General features: G+C 45.3%; 6 protein-coding genes and 1 non-coding gene across 7 annotated transcripts; all 7 read left to right on the top strand.

Moving 5' to 3' along the window:
- Positions 1-293: 293 nt before the first annotated feature.
- Positions 294-882, top strand: F4812DRAFT_455781 (uncharacterized protein; the record flags this gene model as incomplete). Its single annotated transcript, XM_047936879.1, has 2 exons — positions 294-409; positions 483-882. The coding sequence occupies 2 exons, from the start codon at positions 294-296 to the stop codon at positions 880-882; spliced, it is 516 nt and encodes a 171-aa protein (XP_047793989.1).
- Positions 883-1,501: 619 nt separating this feature from the next.
- On the top strand, positions 1,502-3,802 carry F4812DRAFT_415077 (Zip-domain-containing protein). Its single transcript, XM_047932942.1, has 7 exons — positions 1,502-1,952; positions 2,001-2,105; positions 2,158-2,292; positions 2,346-2,467; positions 2,528-2,640; positions 2,691-2,910; positions 2,964-3,802. Exons 1-7 carry the CDS (start codon positions 1,753-1,755, stop codon positions 3,515-3,517), a joined length of 1,449 nt encoding a protein of 482 aa, XP_047793988.1. The 5' UTR covers positions 1,502-1,752; the 3' UTR covers positions 3,518-3,802.
- Positions 3,803-5,472: 1,670 nt separating this feature from the next.
- Positions 5,473-7,790, top strand: F4812DRAFT_449626 (PTR2-domain-containing protein; the record flags this gene model as incomplete). The annotated part of the gene is made up of 8 exons (XM_047935994.1): positions 5,473-5,476; positions 5,538-5,841; positions 5,907-6,104; positions 6,154-6,223; positions 6,296-6,393; positions 6,502-6,953; positions 7,029-7,268; positions 7,348-7,790. The coding sequence occupies 8 exons, from the start codon at positions 5,473-5,475 to the stop codon at positions 7,788-7,790; spliced, it is 1,809 nt and encodes a 602-aa protein (XP_047793987.1).
- A 396-nt stretch (positions 7,791-8,186) lies between these two features.
- F4812DRAFT_188219 (uncharacterized protein) lies at positions 8,187-10,162 on the top strand. The gene has a single exon (XM_047930095.1). It carries the CDS (start codon positions 8,287-8,289, stop codon positions 9,880-9,882), a length of 1,596 nt encoding a protein of 531 aa, XP_047793986.1. The 5' UTR covers positions 8,187-8,286; the 3' UTR covers positions 9,883-10,162.
- A 57-nt stretch (positions 10,163-10,219) lies between these two features.
- On the top strand, positions 10,220-12,957 carry F4812DRAFT_415069 (uncharacterized protein). The gene is made up of 4 exons (XM_047932941.1): positions 10,220-11,024; positions 11,088-11,328; positions 11,391-11,528; positions 11,592-12,957. Exons 1-4 carry the CDS (start codon positions 10,873-10,875, stop codon positions 12,639-12,641), a joined length of 1,581 nt encoding a protein of 526 aa, XP_047793985.1. The 5' UTR covers positions 10,220-10,872; the 3' UTR covers positions 12,642-12,957.
- A 289-nt stretch (positions 12,958-13,246) lies between these two features.
- On the top strand, positions 13,247-14,085 carry F4812DRAFT_467663 (uncharacterized protein; the record flags this gene model as incomplete). The annotated part of the gene is made up of 1 exon (XM_047938685.1): positions 13,247-14,085. The coding sequence occupies exon 1, from the start codon at positions 13,255-13,257 to the stop codon at positions 14,083-14,085; it is 831 nt and encodes a 276-aa protein (XP_047793984.1). The 5' UTR covers positions 13,247-13,254.
- A 336-nt stretch (positions 14,086-14,421) lies between these two features.
- On the top strand, positions 14,422-14,522 carry F4812DRAFT_t34. Its single transcript has one exon. It is a non-coding gene; the product is annotated as a tRNA-Thr (tRNA).
- Positions 14,523-14,774: the final 252 nt, after the last annotated feature.

Below are 14,774 nucleotides of genomic sequence, written 5' to 3'. Positions count from 1 at the left end.
ATAGGATTATATTAGTATATCATTCTGGCTAGGATTGGGTACTCAACAGGATAGTGTAGTTGGATGGGTTAAGAGAAAGAGTTGTGTCATAGGTTGTCTTAGCCAATAGCAATCAGCTTGAAATATACTTGAGCTTGACATATTAAAATATTGAAACCCGGACATGCCCCTACCTGCGTAAACTATATAAGCCGTCTGTCTGCCTTCATAATTGGCCTCAGTATCATCAGTCATCAGCCTCGTTTACTTTCTCAACTTGCCAAATCCACCGAGACTTCAAGTTTTCTGACAAGATGTATAACATCAACGCAATTCTCGCTGCTTTTCTGTTCGGTTCGGCGGCTGTCGCACAGTCGTTGCCCCCTTCTCCCACCGCATCTGTCGGGTGTCATCCTCACGGTGATCATTGGTGAGACTCTCTTTCATTTTATTCGGTAGTATTTGAAGACGGATAGAAAGGGCTTACCGGAGTTATTACATAGGCATTGTGACGGACCAGCATCGGCCACTTCTTTAGTAACTCTGTCCGGCACTGAAAGTAGCGAAGTCTCTCAAACCCTTGCGCCAAGCCCCACGGAGTCTGTCGGTTGCCATCCGCACGGTGATCACTGGCATTGCGATGGACCTGCGTCAGCGACCGCCTCATCCACAAGCTCTGTCACTGACGACCATCACGACGAGGAAACTACAAGCCTGCCACCTAGCCCAACGGAATCTGTGGGCTGCCACCCTCACGGTGATCACTGGCACTGCGATGGGCCTGCCGTGACTGTGAGTACATCGTCTTCAGAGCCTGTAGAAACGGGTGGAGTTGGAAAGGTCGGAGCTGGTAACGCTGTGATTCTAGGAGGACTGCTCGCGGTTGCGGCAATAGGTCTATAATAGCAATCGTTTAATTGTGCTTAGCTAGCTAATATGGTGTTATACTCCTAGTAAAACTCCAAGACAAGTCAACTTTAAGCTTAAATGCACAGCGCCTTTGATTATGGCTATATTTGATGACTGTACGTTGCATCTTCATATGTAACCTTGCATAGTGAATTAAAGTATGCTAAGTAATATTGAAACATTGCTATAACAATTTATATACCTAATATAAGGTTGACAACCTCCCAATAGAGAAACCGGATTATACTCAATCTACGTCATACGTAGTACTTTCCTATAGTTCAGGTATACACATACACCGAACACAAGGCATTTGAAGATGGCGGATAAACGCATGAAGATCAGTGTATCCTGAGTGTATTCCCATCTGCTCGGGTTTTACGAAGTCTTACAATGTCCATCAAGGTCCTTGTTGTCAATTGACAAGACCGACAGGAAGAAAAGTTGATCGTATAAAAGCCTGAAGTAATTGATTCCTGTTTGAGTTCTCATTTTAACTTGCCAAGCGGTTAGAGGAAAGCCAAGGGAAGCTGTGTGGGGGGTGGTAAAAAGGCCAAGAATGTACTTCGTGAGAAGGCGAATTATAACTTCCTAAGTTGTAGAAACGCCGAAACACCTTGATGGCCAAATAGTAACTTCGAAAGTGACAACGTATTAATTAGATAATTATACATATCTTTTTTTTATTTATATTATGTGGTTCTGAAAAAAAAAGTTTGTCTACCTGGTATTCATCCAGTGCACCCGCCACTCGTAGCAAAATCAATTACACCTACTTTGAGACTGACCAGAGACTACGACCGACTTAGCTACCTGACATAAGGTACTAAACGTGGCAGCACAACTACATGTGCTTTTGACAGGATGGGCCAACTCCAAAAGCCATGGATAGCGCTTCCGCTTGCGCTGACACTGTCACTTGACGCGCTTTCCTATGCCGAAGCATTATACCTCTCTCCAACACCGGCGCTGCGAAGTCCATTGATCACATCAGCTCCCATACTACCTCGAGCTACCGAGAGCTTCACTGCCGTATCGGGTTGCCACACACACGGTGATTCAGTGTAGGTTGTTGCATTAACGTCCTAGAATTGTTGTCTAACGCCGTATAGATTCTGTATATATGATTCAACTGAGCTTCAAGTGGTGGTGCCGACAACGGCGATTAGCGCAATTCCGCCAACATATACCGGCTGCCATAAGCACGGGGATGAATCGTATGTCGAGCTAGTTGATCTTGTACACTAGGAATGAAACTAACAAAATTAGATTTTGTTTCGCGCCTGATGGCTCTGAAGTTGAAGTTCTTGGCCTCAATGCCGAGGACTCTGGCAACCACTCAGAAGAAGGCGAGGCACACAGTGAAAGTGGAGGACAAAACTGCCATTTCCATGCGGGTGTTGAGTGAGTAGTTCCGTATCCAGTTGCTAATGGCTCGTGCATCTAAACATCTGTAGACATTGCGTTGGCGGTGGTGAGAGCGAGAGTAGCGTAGCGAACTGCTCGCGACGAGATCGGGAATACAACGTCCCTTTGAGAATCGGACTTCTCTTCGTCATTCTAGTTACTAGTTTCCTAGGTAAGCTCAGTGGCTTCTTTAAAGCTTGGGTAGTAACGATGAACTCATTATGACTTTTAGGGGTTGCGGGACCAATCCTGCTTAAACCAATACTGCCACAGAAATTCCAGTCGATTTTCCTCGTTCTTAAGCAATTTGGTACTGGTGTCATCATATCAACAGCGTTTGTCCATGTGAGTTCCTCGTGTAGAAATATATTGTGTATTAGCTGACCCAAGCCCAGCTTTTCACGCATGCGGAGCTCATGTTCACGAACGAATGTGTTGGGGAGCTCAGTTACGAAGCTACAACAGCTGCGATAGTTATGGCCGGAATGTTTTTCGCATTTATCGTAGAGCACACGAGCCATCGCTTAGCCCATAAGTTTTGGGCAAGGACTCAGTATAATAGCGAAGTGGTTGGGGTTGCAGTACTTGAAGCTGGCATTATATTTCACTCCCTTTGTAAGTAATCACCATACCTATCATTCATCTCACCAATACTAACAATTCTTTAGTGATTGGCCTTACTTTGGTAGTTGCAGGGGACAGTTTCTTCATAACTCTTTTTATCGTCATCCTCTTTCACCAAATGTTCGAGGGCATAGCTCTAGGTACTCGCATTGCATCTATCGGACAAGCCAGCAGAGTCGAGACCGAAAACGTCAATACTCCGCAACTAGCCAGAGATGTATCCTCATCTACGCAGGGTCCCGCAATTACGGACACCGGCGACTCTCTGGAAGAGAGCAAAGAACGAAAGTCGTTACCAGCGATTCATAAGTTTTTAATGGCCGCTGCATTCGCTTTGGTTACGCCAGTTGGCATGGCCATCGGTATTGGCGTTCTGAAACAGTTTAATGGAAACGACCCTAGCACACTAATTGCTCTGGGTACTCTCGATGCTCTATCAGCCGGAATACTCATATGGGTTGGTGTTGTAGAGATGTGGGCGGGAGATTGGATGTTCGGTGGTGAGTTATCAAATGCAGGGGGTATGATAACAGTTCTTGGGGGAATTGGGCTCATTGCTGGAATGGTTTTAATGAGTTTCTTGGGCAAATGGGCATAACGGTGGTGGTATCATGACGAATAGTAGTTTCGAAAGGGATCATGGGGAATAAAAAAGATCGCTTATACCTGTGTTGGTAAGAAAAATGATAGGCACCATCTAGTTAAATAATAGGTAATCAATTATAAGCTTCACTGGTGCAAGTCGATATCTGCGAAATCAAGATTATAATAATTATCTCGTAGCATACCGCAGGTACTTCAGCTTATGATGTAAGTATTTGGATAGGAGGTAACGAATATTGTGCGTTTCGATATTTCCACTCCTTGGACGGTGGATGTTCACATAACGAATCACTATGGCAACATACAGGTGGGCTGGTGGGCAAAAGTAAGGTGCTGTAACAGACATTTGTGACCTCATAAATCGCTAGCCTAGTACATTCTACCAAGCGACCAGTAACCTTGTGTGCACTTCTCGCCTGGTTCGTAAGATCTTACGAGAATCATGGCAACGTCCACTGTGGATGCTGAAATGACTTAAGGCTATTTCCTATTGCGGTACAAAATATATTACCGGAAATGTGTATATGTGTGAGGCCTTATCTTTACCTAGTACGAACAGCCTTGGCTGTCTCAAGTATCTCCTAGGAAAATCTTAATTGCTTACTCAATTTGAAGTATGTATCGAAGCCGTCACATACTTTAACCCTTTATTTACCTGTATCTTCGGTTGTTATGCACTTAATACTGTTCGGCATTTTGTTCTGTATTTGATAACAGTCTAATGACGCTTGTATTATCACCAACACACATATCTTAAAGCTTTGTGATATTTAAACGGTTATAATATAAAGATTATTGAAGGAGCTTTTCAGGAATTATGAGGATGCATCGGAATAGTTCCACTAGATGTCACCCATCTCATATCCCTGCATTAAACGGATCCGGAATTTTCTTGCGAGGTAACATTTTCTTCTAAACCGATAGGAAATTAGCGAAAACAGTTTGTGCAATCTAGTCACGGATATCTGCATTTACATATTCCTACGCAGATAGGATACCTTACATGGACGATTCCTTGGGACGTCGAAGCACCAAGCACATGCAGCTGAAAAGGAACATTCCACCCTCGCCGCGCTATAGATGCATGTCAACTCTTCAGGTTAAATGACCAGCATGGTCGCTTTCTCTCAGCTTCCCCAAGATGTAACGCTTCTAGAGTTATAACATGGTTTCCGATTCGTGCAGGTTGCTCTTGTCTGTCAAACCACGTACGATATTGAGACATGTTAGGTGACTGAAGTGCATGAAGATCGCGATTAACAGTAAACAATTTACCTTTAACATAGGTACGAAAGACGCGAGTTTCTCGGTTTCACCTCATATATAACAATCAGACCATCATAATATGGTCACACGAAGATAGGACCGGCCGTAGGAAACAGGAAATGTCTTGCCACGCAAGGGTGGTAAAGTGGCGTAGAGAGTAACAGCCTAAAGATAGAGGGAAAGTTTAGACAATGCGCCGGATGGTATGCGCCATCTCGAGGCAAAATGACCCAAGTGTCCGGTTAACTAATTTACATACGATCTAGACTTCCATTAGAAGCGTAAATATAGTCTCAATAAGGATCCCTACCGAGGTACCTGACTCGCTATTACCAGATATTATAGGTTGTTTTCGAAATACGAGTAACTGATTTTTGATATGCGCTCAATCACGCAATAATAGGCTTGCCATGGCGCAACGTATTCCACCAAGCTCGTCATGGCGCCTTCCTACTTGAGTAAAGAAAACCCCCTGTAGTTTGCTATGTCTTTGTTTATCCCATCCAATCATCGAGGTCAATTTCAAATGTTATTTCTAAATCATTAAGTTGTATAACATGGGTTATGCAGGTTGGCGCAGATTAAAAAGGGCCACGAGAACCTCTGGTTTATATCTATAATGCTATAGACCTTTTACAAGGCTTCCGATCAATTTCTCAAGTCAAAGGAAAAGGATATTCTATCATGGGTAGGTACACTATGTCATCAATACCAATTACCATGTTTCTCTCTGCTAACGTTGTTTGTAGCGGAGAATACCATAGGCCTCAATGTCCAAAAGGTCGTTGAACCCGACGCGGACCCAGTCCCCATACAGCATAAAATAGTGGGGAAATCGGCAGACTCTCCACATGTCGAGTCGCAGCCCGAATCACTCAACGAAGCCGGCCCTGTTATAGACTATGAGGAATACCCGCCTCCGACTGAGGAAGAACGAAGAACGTTGCGCAAAATCCATCACTCCATTCCTCTAGCCGCTTGGTCCCTTTGCTTCGTGGAGTTGGCTGAGCGAGCTTCTTACTATGGTGTCAAAGCTGTCTTTAACAACTATATGTAAGGGCCTACCTTTCGTAAGGGCTTATATGAAGACCTGAACCTTACGTAATAACTTTTTATAGGCAGTTTCCTCTTCCAGAGGGTGGCCCAGGAACCGGCGCGATAGATCGGTCAAAACCCAACTCACATGCTGGTGCCCTCAACCTTGGTCTTCAAACTGCTTCTGCTTTAGGTCTACTATTCACATTCCTAGCATATGTTATTCCTATCTTTGGTGCTTGGATTGCGGACGTTAAAATAGGCCGTTATAAAGCAATAGTGTAAGTTGTACGCTCTGCATTTATTTTCTTCGCTAAACCGTTTCTGTAGCTGGGGCGTCCTTATAGGTGCCTTCGCTCACGTTATTATGGTCGGAGGTGCTGCTCCAGCCGTGCTTCAGGTAAGTTCCCCAGCGTTTCTAGTAGTCCTTCTCCTGTCGAGATATATATGACTGATCTTGTTATACGAATAGGCCGGGAAAGGAGTCGCTCCTTTCCTTGTTTCCTTCTTTCTTCTCGCCATTGGTGCCGGCGTCTTTAAACCCAATATAGCACCTACAGTCATTGATCAGTCAGTTTTTGCCTCTATAATCTCTTGTAATTCTCTTATATCATCAATTCGTTTAATGTTTTCTCCTTTTTCTTTTCAAGAACTCACTAACACAATGTACCTCCATAGATATAAATACCAACGCGAGTATACGAGGGTCCTTAAATCAGGAGAGAAGGTGCTTGTTGACCCTGAGACAACTGTGAACCATATCATGCTTATATTCTACGCCTTTGTCAATGTTGGTGCGTTTTTCAGCATCGCCGTTGTCTACGTCGAAAAATACCACAGTTTCTGGCTTGCTTTTCTGTTACCAGGCATCATATACTTCCTGTTACCGTTCCTTCTCGCCGCTATGTATAAACGGACAATCAAGAAGGCACCGCAGGGTTCTGATCTAGTCCGTTTTACGAAGATCACGCTTTCCGCCTTAAAAAAGAGCAAAGGAAACATCTTTGCAAAGGACTTCTGGCATAAAGTAAGGCCTCTGGCACTAGCGGAGCAGAATATACACGCCAGCTACTCAGAGAAAGACGTTGCTGATGCCCAACGCACATGGGAAGCTGTCCACATCTTCTTATGTACGTCCGACACCCAAATCCATATTGTCTAAATCATTCAGTGGGTATTGAAGCTAACTTTGATGTGTATAAAAGACATACCTGTATGGCTAATCAATAACGGCGGGGTTGGGAACCTTCAAAGCAATCAAGGGGCAGCGATGACTTCAAATGGTGCCCCCAATGATCTACTAAATCATTTCAATCCCTTGGTTATTCTTGTGGCCTCGCCACTCATGGCCCAAGTTGTGTATCCATTCTTGGAGCGCAGAAAGATTAAAGTCGGCCGAATCACTCGAATGACTTTCGGCTTTGTTCTTGCCACCATTTCTGGAGGTCCGTATCTCTCTCATATGTGGCTTTATATTTATACGCAATAAGCTTGACTATATGCTGACTTGCGCATTTATTCTAGTTATTGGAGCAATCGTGCAGTGGAAAGTCTACGAGACGTCGCCTTGTGGCTATTATGCTTCTGATTGTGATGAGGTGTCGCCAATCTCCATTTGGTGGCAGATTCCAAATGTTGCCCTGGGCGCCATATCCGAAATATTCGTTAACGTAACAGCGTACGAACTTGCATACGCCCGTGCCCCTGAGCATATGAGGGCTACGGTGGTTGCACTCTTCCTGTTCATGACTGCCCTTAGCAGTGCGTTGGGTGAAATTTTGATTCCAGCGATTGCCGACCCAACACTTATATGGGCTTGGGCAGCTCCGGCGATAGCGCTCGCTGTTCAAACCGTTATCTTCTGGTGGAATCATCATGGTGCTAACGAAGATGTTTTCATGACGCATGAGGAGGACTTCCAGCAGTTGGCCGGCGAAAACGAGATATCCGAGAAGGGAGAGAAATAGGACGACACATGGCATTAGACTATATCCATAGTCAAAGCCAGTAAACACTTACTGACAACATATATCTGGAACACAAGGTTCATGCTGCGTAGCACACACTATTTCCTAGGTACCTGTACCCATTATATAGTTGAAAAATATCACCTAAGCCTATAATACAGAGATCCGCTTAAAATTAGTTGCTCTTATATTAAGTGAACTTTGTAGCAAGAGTAGATGCAAGTGTTCATGTTGTTTGTAGATGCATTCATATTATGTAATCCTACCCTCCTGGGATCCGCGAGAGATAGCTCGGTACGGATCCGCTGTACCGGAGTGGGACCCGGCTAAAGTCCGGGAAACGATTAATATGTTGAACTCCTCTGTTCGCAACTTCCTTTGCCATTGCCGCTTATCTCCGTGATTTCCATTTTTGCCACGGCATTGCTAACACTTAACGCAACTTTCGCTGCTGCACTGTCGCAGACAAAAATGTTACTTCTTTGGCTTCTGCCCCATGTCGAAGGTGAAAATGGCTAGAGGCATAGTGTCTCCGTATATCTCCGCTCGATGCTCTCGTTCATTTCTTGCTCTGAGTAGACAACGGAGAAGATACACGACCAAGGCACCTCATTCCTCGGCTAGTGACAGCACCAGCCGCCAGTCTAATGATGCAATCGACGAGAATATTAAATCTGAGCCGGGTCCGATGAGCCGCCGTCTCGAAGAGGCTACGGAAGAAGCATTGCTTACCGGAGGGACAGCCGGCCGACGATCGATAGAACATGCCGGCTTTTCGGACGAACTAAAAGAACGTCTTCTCGCAAAAGTTAAAGATGCCGAATTTAGATCCGAAAACGCCGCCGCTTTCGCCGAAGCCGGAATGCCCTCAGCTGCCAGCGTAGGTACCCGTCTTACGGCAACAAGTCAGTCCTGGACGGGTACTGAAGCTACTGAAGACGCCGTTTTGCGGATGCTCAACGACGCACATAAACCGTTAAAAAGAGAATTGCGGGCTCGTCCGAATAGGCCTGATCTTCAGCCTATCGATATGCGAATTAGGCAAGAACTAAAGATGAAGCCTGGGCACAGGGCTGCCAGCGCCAGGGATAAGGCTTCTATATACGCGGGTATGGGTATGAAAGAGCTACCAGCAGGCCTTAGCGAGGAAGAGAGGGAAGAGTTGAGAAAAGAGTTTCGCGAGCGCTTTAGACCCGCCGCCCGTGCACTACCAAATTCATTGACAGGACTGGCTTCTCTAGCTAATGAGAGGATCGAAGATGCCATCGCAAGGGGGCAGTTTAAGAATATTCCGAGGGGCAAGGGAGTTGAACGCGATACGAGAAGCGACAATCCTTTTGTAGATACGACCGAGTACATTATGAACAAGATGATCAAGCGCCAAGAGATAGTACCACCGTGGATTGAGAAGCAGCAGGAACTAGCCAAGGCCGCACACGTGTTCCGGGCTCGGCTGCGAAGCGAATGGAGACGGCATGCCTCCCGAATGATTGCCAGTAAGGGCGGTTCGCTTGAAGACCAAATAAATCGGGCTAAACAATACGCGAAAGCGGAAGAGTTGCACAACCCCCGAAAGCGCAACGTCGACCAGATAGCAGTACCTACAAACTCAACGGATGACCCGGTCATGGCCAAAATGCGCCAGCAGGCGGCGCTAGAAGCGAATGCCGAACCGGTACCGAAGACTAATGTTAATACGGCGACAGATCAGGAGATCACGTTGCCACCTTTCCGAGATCCCGACTGGTTGGCTACGGAACAGGCTTACATGGACCTTTCCATTCGCAATTTAAATTCGCTTACACGATCTTATAATTTGATGGCTCCTGATCTTGCTAAAAAGCCCTATTTCTCACTCGAACGTGAGTTGAATAATTGCTACGCAGATGTTGCGCCGCAACTAGCAGATACTATAAAGGACAGGGCTAGTGGCCGGGCGAAACCTTTATCGGACGGGGTTGGAAATATACCTGGTGGCATATTAGATCGCTTCGGGAAAGGCGGCCATACTGCGAAGGTATACGAGTCGAAAGCACCTTATTACGGATTCAAGGAGATGTGGCGAGATTTTTGGAGTCGTCAAGCTAGCTAGACTTTTCTATCTACTCCTCTGCGGCGTTCCATAAAGTAAATAGATGCAACAGTTCAGCTTTCAAATTTACTAAAATGGTCGCAATCCCGAGATATGATTTATGTTTATAGTATAATACAATTAATTGCCTAGCCTCTAAATGTACTAACTCGATTTCGCTTTACCCCGGATTGTAAGTATTCAAGGTTATTTAGACGTGGAGGTTACCTGGTACGTCATTGTTAAAAATCCCTGTTGCATCAGGAAATAATAATATAAAGCCAACGTGGGCATTGCTCTTTCATAACAGGTACCTCATATTCCCCCTTATCCGGACCAAAGGGAATTTGATATTGCTCGGGCCGAGCCTAGCTTATCAGGAACGGGCCAACGGCGTCAACGTGTCGTCATAGTCAGCAACGCGCAGTATATGGGTTCGAATCTCACGTCAAAATTAAGTTGTCCAGGACATCCCGGAGGGTGAAAGAGAAAAAAAAAAATGAAAAAATCATTTTGCCTCTCGATCTTGATTTGAACGGGAATTTTCTTTTTAAATAAATAAAAAAGTTAATATCACCTGTATTACCTGTTATATCAGTTTGAAGAAGAAAAGAGAGCTTCCGTAGTGGCACCATTTAAAACTTATGGAGCCTCGGTTTCGGCGGGCATTCGGAGTTCTCCATTTTCCCCAAGCTTCAAAAATTGCTACCTCTTATATATGTATCGCGAACCTCGAACCGTTAGATCATTATAGTGAGGTTTCCCCAGACTCTCCACTCTCCTCTCCTCATTTCTTTCTTTAATTAACCCTCTTTCTTAATTCTGTGATCTGTCCTATTCTTCTCTTCTTATTCTCATTCTCATTCCTGCCCTCCTCCGATTTCGTAGCCAATTGTGCTTTTATGCTTGTATTAGTAGAGAACCGCTGGTGTGCCCCTCGCTGCTGTCTTCGTTGCTTGCCTCTCTAGGCCTCACCTTAGCAGGAGCTTTTGAGCTCGAATCGAGACCAATATGGCTTCGCCTGTAGCGTCCGCAGCTCTGAAAGCTCGAGTTCATCGACCTTCTATGCTAAAGAAGCTATGTCGACCCGAGGACTTGCTTCACCATTTCCCAAATGGTGCCTATATTGGCTGGTCGGGTTTCACTGGCGTAGGCTATCCCAAGTACGTAGCTTATTATCCTACCTTTTTCCCCTGCAAGTTCATCTGGCTAAACTCCAATTGCAGGAAAATGCCCACGTTTCTAGCGGACCATGTCGAAAAGAACAACCTTCAGGGTAAACTCCGATACACATTATTTGTCGGCGCGTCCTCAGGGGCGGAAACGGAGAACCGATGGGCATCACTTGACATGATTGAGAGGCGGAGTCCTCACCAAGTCGGCAAGTCTATCGCGAAGGGTATTAATGAGGGAAAGATCAAGTTCTTCGACAAGCATTTATCTATGTTTCCCGTAGATCTGGTATATGTAAGTGCGGCCATAGATTCAACCCATTGGCCCATAAGTGTATCTATATCTAACATCACCAGGGATTTTACACCATGGACAGGCCGAGCAACAAGTTAGATGTCACGGTGGTTGAAGCTTCGGAAATTAAGGAAGATGGAAGCATCGTCCCTGGCGCATCGGTTGGTGCAACGCCAGAGCTCGTCCAGCTTGCAGACAAGGTGAGCAGTCAGATTATCAATTCAAACGAAAGGGTATTGATTAAACATATTTTGTAATGCCAGATCATTATAGAAGTCAACACGGCCATCCCCAGTTTCGACGGACTCCACGATATCACAATGACCGACTTGCCCCCCAGACGAAAACCTTACTTAATCATGGGAGTTGAAGACCGTATTGGAACCACATCTATCCCTATTGACCCGGAGAAGGTTGTCGGTGTTATCGAGTCTGACTACCAAGACCAAACGACACATAACACGCCTGCTGATGAGAGCTCCCGTGCGATCGCAAACCACCTAATCGAATTCTTTGAACACGAAGTTAAACATGGTCGCATGCCCAAATCTCTTCTTCCCCTGCAATCTGGTATCGGCAACATCGCGAACGCTGTCATCGGTGGGCTCAGCGAGTCTAACTTCTGGAACCTGAAAGTGTGGACTGAGGTTATCCAAGACACATTCCTCGATCTGTTTGACTCTGGCCGCCTTGACTTCGCTACTGCAACCTCGGTCCGTTTCTCCCCTGAAGGTTTCAAGCGCTTCTACGACAACTGGGAGGCGTACCGCAACAAGCTGCTTCTGCGTTCGCAACAGGTTTCCAACTCTCCCGAGATCATCCGCCGATTGGGTGTAATTGGCATGAACACGCCCGTCGAGGTTGATATCTACGCCCACGCTAACAGCACGAACGTGCTGGGAAGCCGAATGTTGAACGGACTAGGCGGTTCCGCTGACTTCCTGCGCTCGGCTAAGTACAGTATCATGCACACTCCTTCGACGCGGCCGTCTAAGACGGACCCCATTGGTGTCAGCTGTATCGTACCCATGTGCACGCACGTAGACCAGACCGAGCATGACTTGGACGTCATAGTGACGGAAACCGGTCTTGCCGATGTTCGGGGCATGAGCCCCCGCGAGCGTGCGCGCGTCATCATCGAGAAGTGCTCCCACGAAGAGTACCGCCCCATCCTCAAGGACTACTTCGAGAAGGCCGAGTTCGAATGCCTGAAGAAGGGCATGGGCCACGAGCCGCACCTGCTTTTCAACAGCTTCGACATGCACAAGGCATTAGTAGAGGAGGGCAGCATGCGCAAGATCAAGAAGTGGTAAAACAAAGAAGGACAGGTTTTACAACGCGTGTAAGAAAGATGATGAATGAGAAGGCGGATGCATATTGAGGGTTGCATATTGGGATTTCGTGCACTAAAAGGTATCTCTATTTCGGCTCAAGTATATACGCGATTCTGGTTACCGTTAGGGCGTACGTTGCCGTTTCCTTGGGCTATGCGTTAACATCGGGGAGAGAAGACCTATGAGACTCAACAGTAGTGTGAGTATAATGCCTAAGTAGATACAAAAGTTTCCAATGACATATTCGTCTTGGACTTTGGATAAATTAAAAAAAAAATAAAAAACTAAATTATAAGTACTGTTTGTCTTAAGAGACTTTCTTGCTTAGGAGGTAGGTACTATGGTATTGTGCAATTTGATGTTGTATTGGACCTTGGTAACCATTTTCTAGTAGTCAATAATATCCATTACTTAGGTACCTCCTAATAACCACCCTGCAATAAGTGTACTAATAGAGTATTCTCCCAAACATTGGGACAAAAGCAAAAGCTTCTCATTAGGTACCTAGGTAGTCTTAGACTACAATGCCGCGTTTACTGACTTGGCAAATTCTCCGCATATTAAACTGCCTTCTCTACGGACGCTAGGGTTAATGGCAAATAGGAGGGACCATCACTTCATCGAACCACAAGCATTATACGACGCAGCTCCTAATCTCGACACTATATATTCCTGTGAAGGACAAGGTTTGTGGTACGCAAGGGAACCTCGACAATTTTTCAATGTCAGAAGACTAGCCATATCGGGTCTTTTCCCTGAATCATTGGGCGATTTGCTACTTCATGGTCCGAAGGTCGAGGAGTTAGAATACTACTTTGAACGTGACAATGATTTCACCATCGATAACCTAGCCTATATGCTAGCGCCTGTTGAGAGAACGCTCAAGAGATTCTGCTTCAGTTACCTACCGGCCCACTCAGGAGAAATGGCCTTCGAACCGTGTCCAGTTTGGATGGAGCATCCTCACTCATTTAATCCTCCGTTCAACAAGACCCTCCAAGATTTCTCTAATCTGGAGGAGTTGATTATTGATTGTCATTTCCTATATAGATGGAGCGATCGCGAACAAGTGGATGGGCTTGTCACGCTTCTCCCGCCCTCAATTCGCAAGCTTCGAATTTTATATCTTTATAAAGGCATATTCACGTCTCTCTCGCGACTTGCGGAAATGGCACCTGGATACTTCCCACTCCTTGAAGATGTTACGCTCAGCCTTGCAGAATGGACAGATCCAATACACAAGTCTAATATCGAGAAAAAATTGCGCGTTGGTCAGTTGTTTCAGCAATCCGGGATAAGATTTTCGGTGGAAGAGGACTTGGTAGGGGCAGACTCTAGAACTATAATCCCTGGTGCTATGCCAGGGTCAAAGTTGATACCTGCGCCCCGAATGATGGACGAAAATTCGAGGATCTGGAACTGAGAAACGGATAAGGATACGATGACATAGGAAGCAAGAGGCAGTTCTAAACATAAATGGGAGGCACTAGTCTCTAATATTTCATTCGGCGGATAACCATGTCACCGACATTTGGTGAGGTCTTCAAACCTCAACAAGTAAATTATGATTTTGCTCGTACTCCCATTCTCGCTTTTCAGTAGGCAATAAATATGAATATAATATCAAAATCTCCCCCCTCATATCTTACATTACTTAATGCTCACAAAATGTCTTATAAATGTTTATGACAAGCCGTAAAAAGTTGTAGCTTTCGCATAGCCATATAAGACTAAAATAGCGGCAATTTGCCACCATCAAGCCCTTATAGCTCAGAGGTAGAGCGTTTCACTCGTATCACGTGATCTATCATCACTGTTATCGAAATGAAGAGGTCCATCGTTCAATCCGGTGTGAGGGCATTGAAATTTCTTTTTTTCTTCGCTTCTTGATATAGGTATTGCTTGTATTGTATTCTTTGAAATTGTCTTGGCGTGTGAAACGCTTCACGCCTGGCTTAGGTTCTAATGGACTCGATCCATCCCACTTGAATCAGTAAATTTTTTTTAAATCCATAACTGTTCGTCGAATTGACATTTTCATTCACCGGTTGGCAAAGGTACGTTCGATCACGGATAATTGATTAAGGGGATCTAATAACTCCTAGACGATAT

Source organism: Daldinia caldariorum (assembly GCF_022478825.1).
Source record: "Daldinia caldariorum strain CBS 122874 unplaced genomic scaffold F4812scaffold_2, whole genome shotgun sequence".
In the NCBI taxonomy this organism is placed as follows: domain Eukaryota; kingdom Fungi; phylum Ascomycota; class Sordariomycetes; order Xylariales; family Hypoxylaceae; genus Daldinia; species Daldinia caldariorum.
Note: the sequence above shows the minus strand (reverse complement) of the source record. Positions and strands in the feature narration are given on the sequence as shown.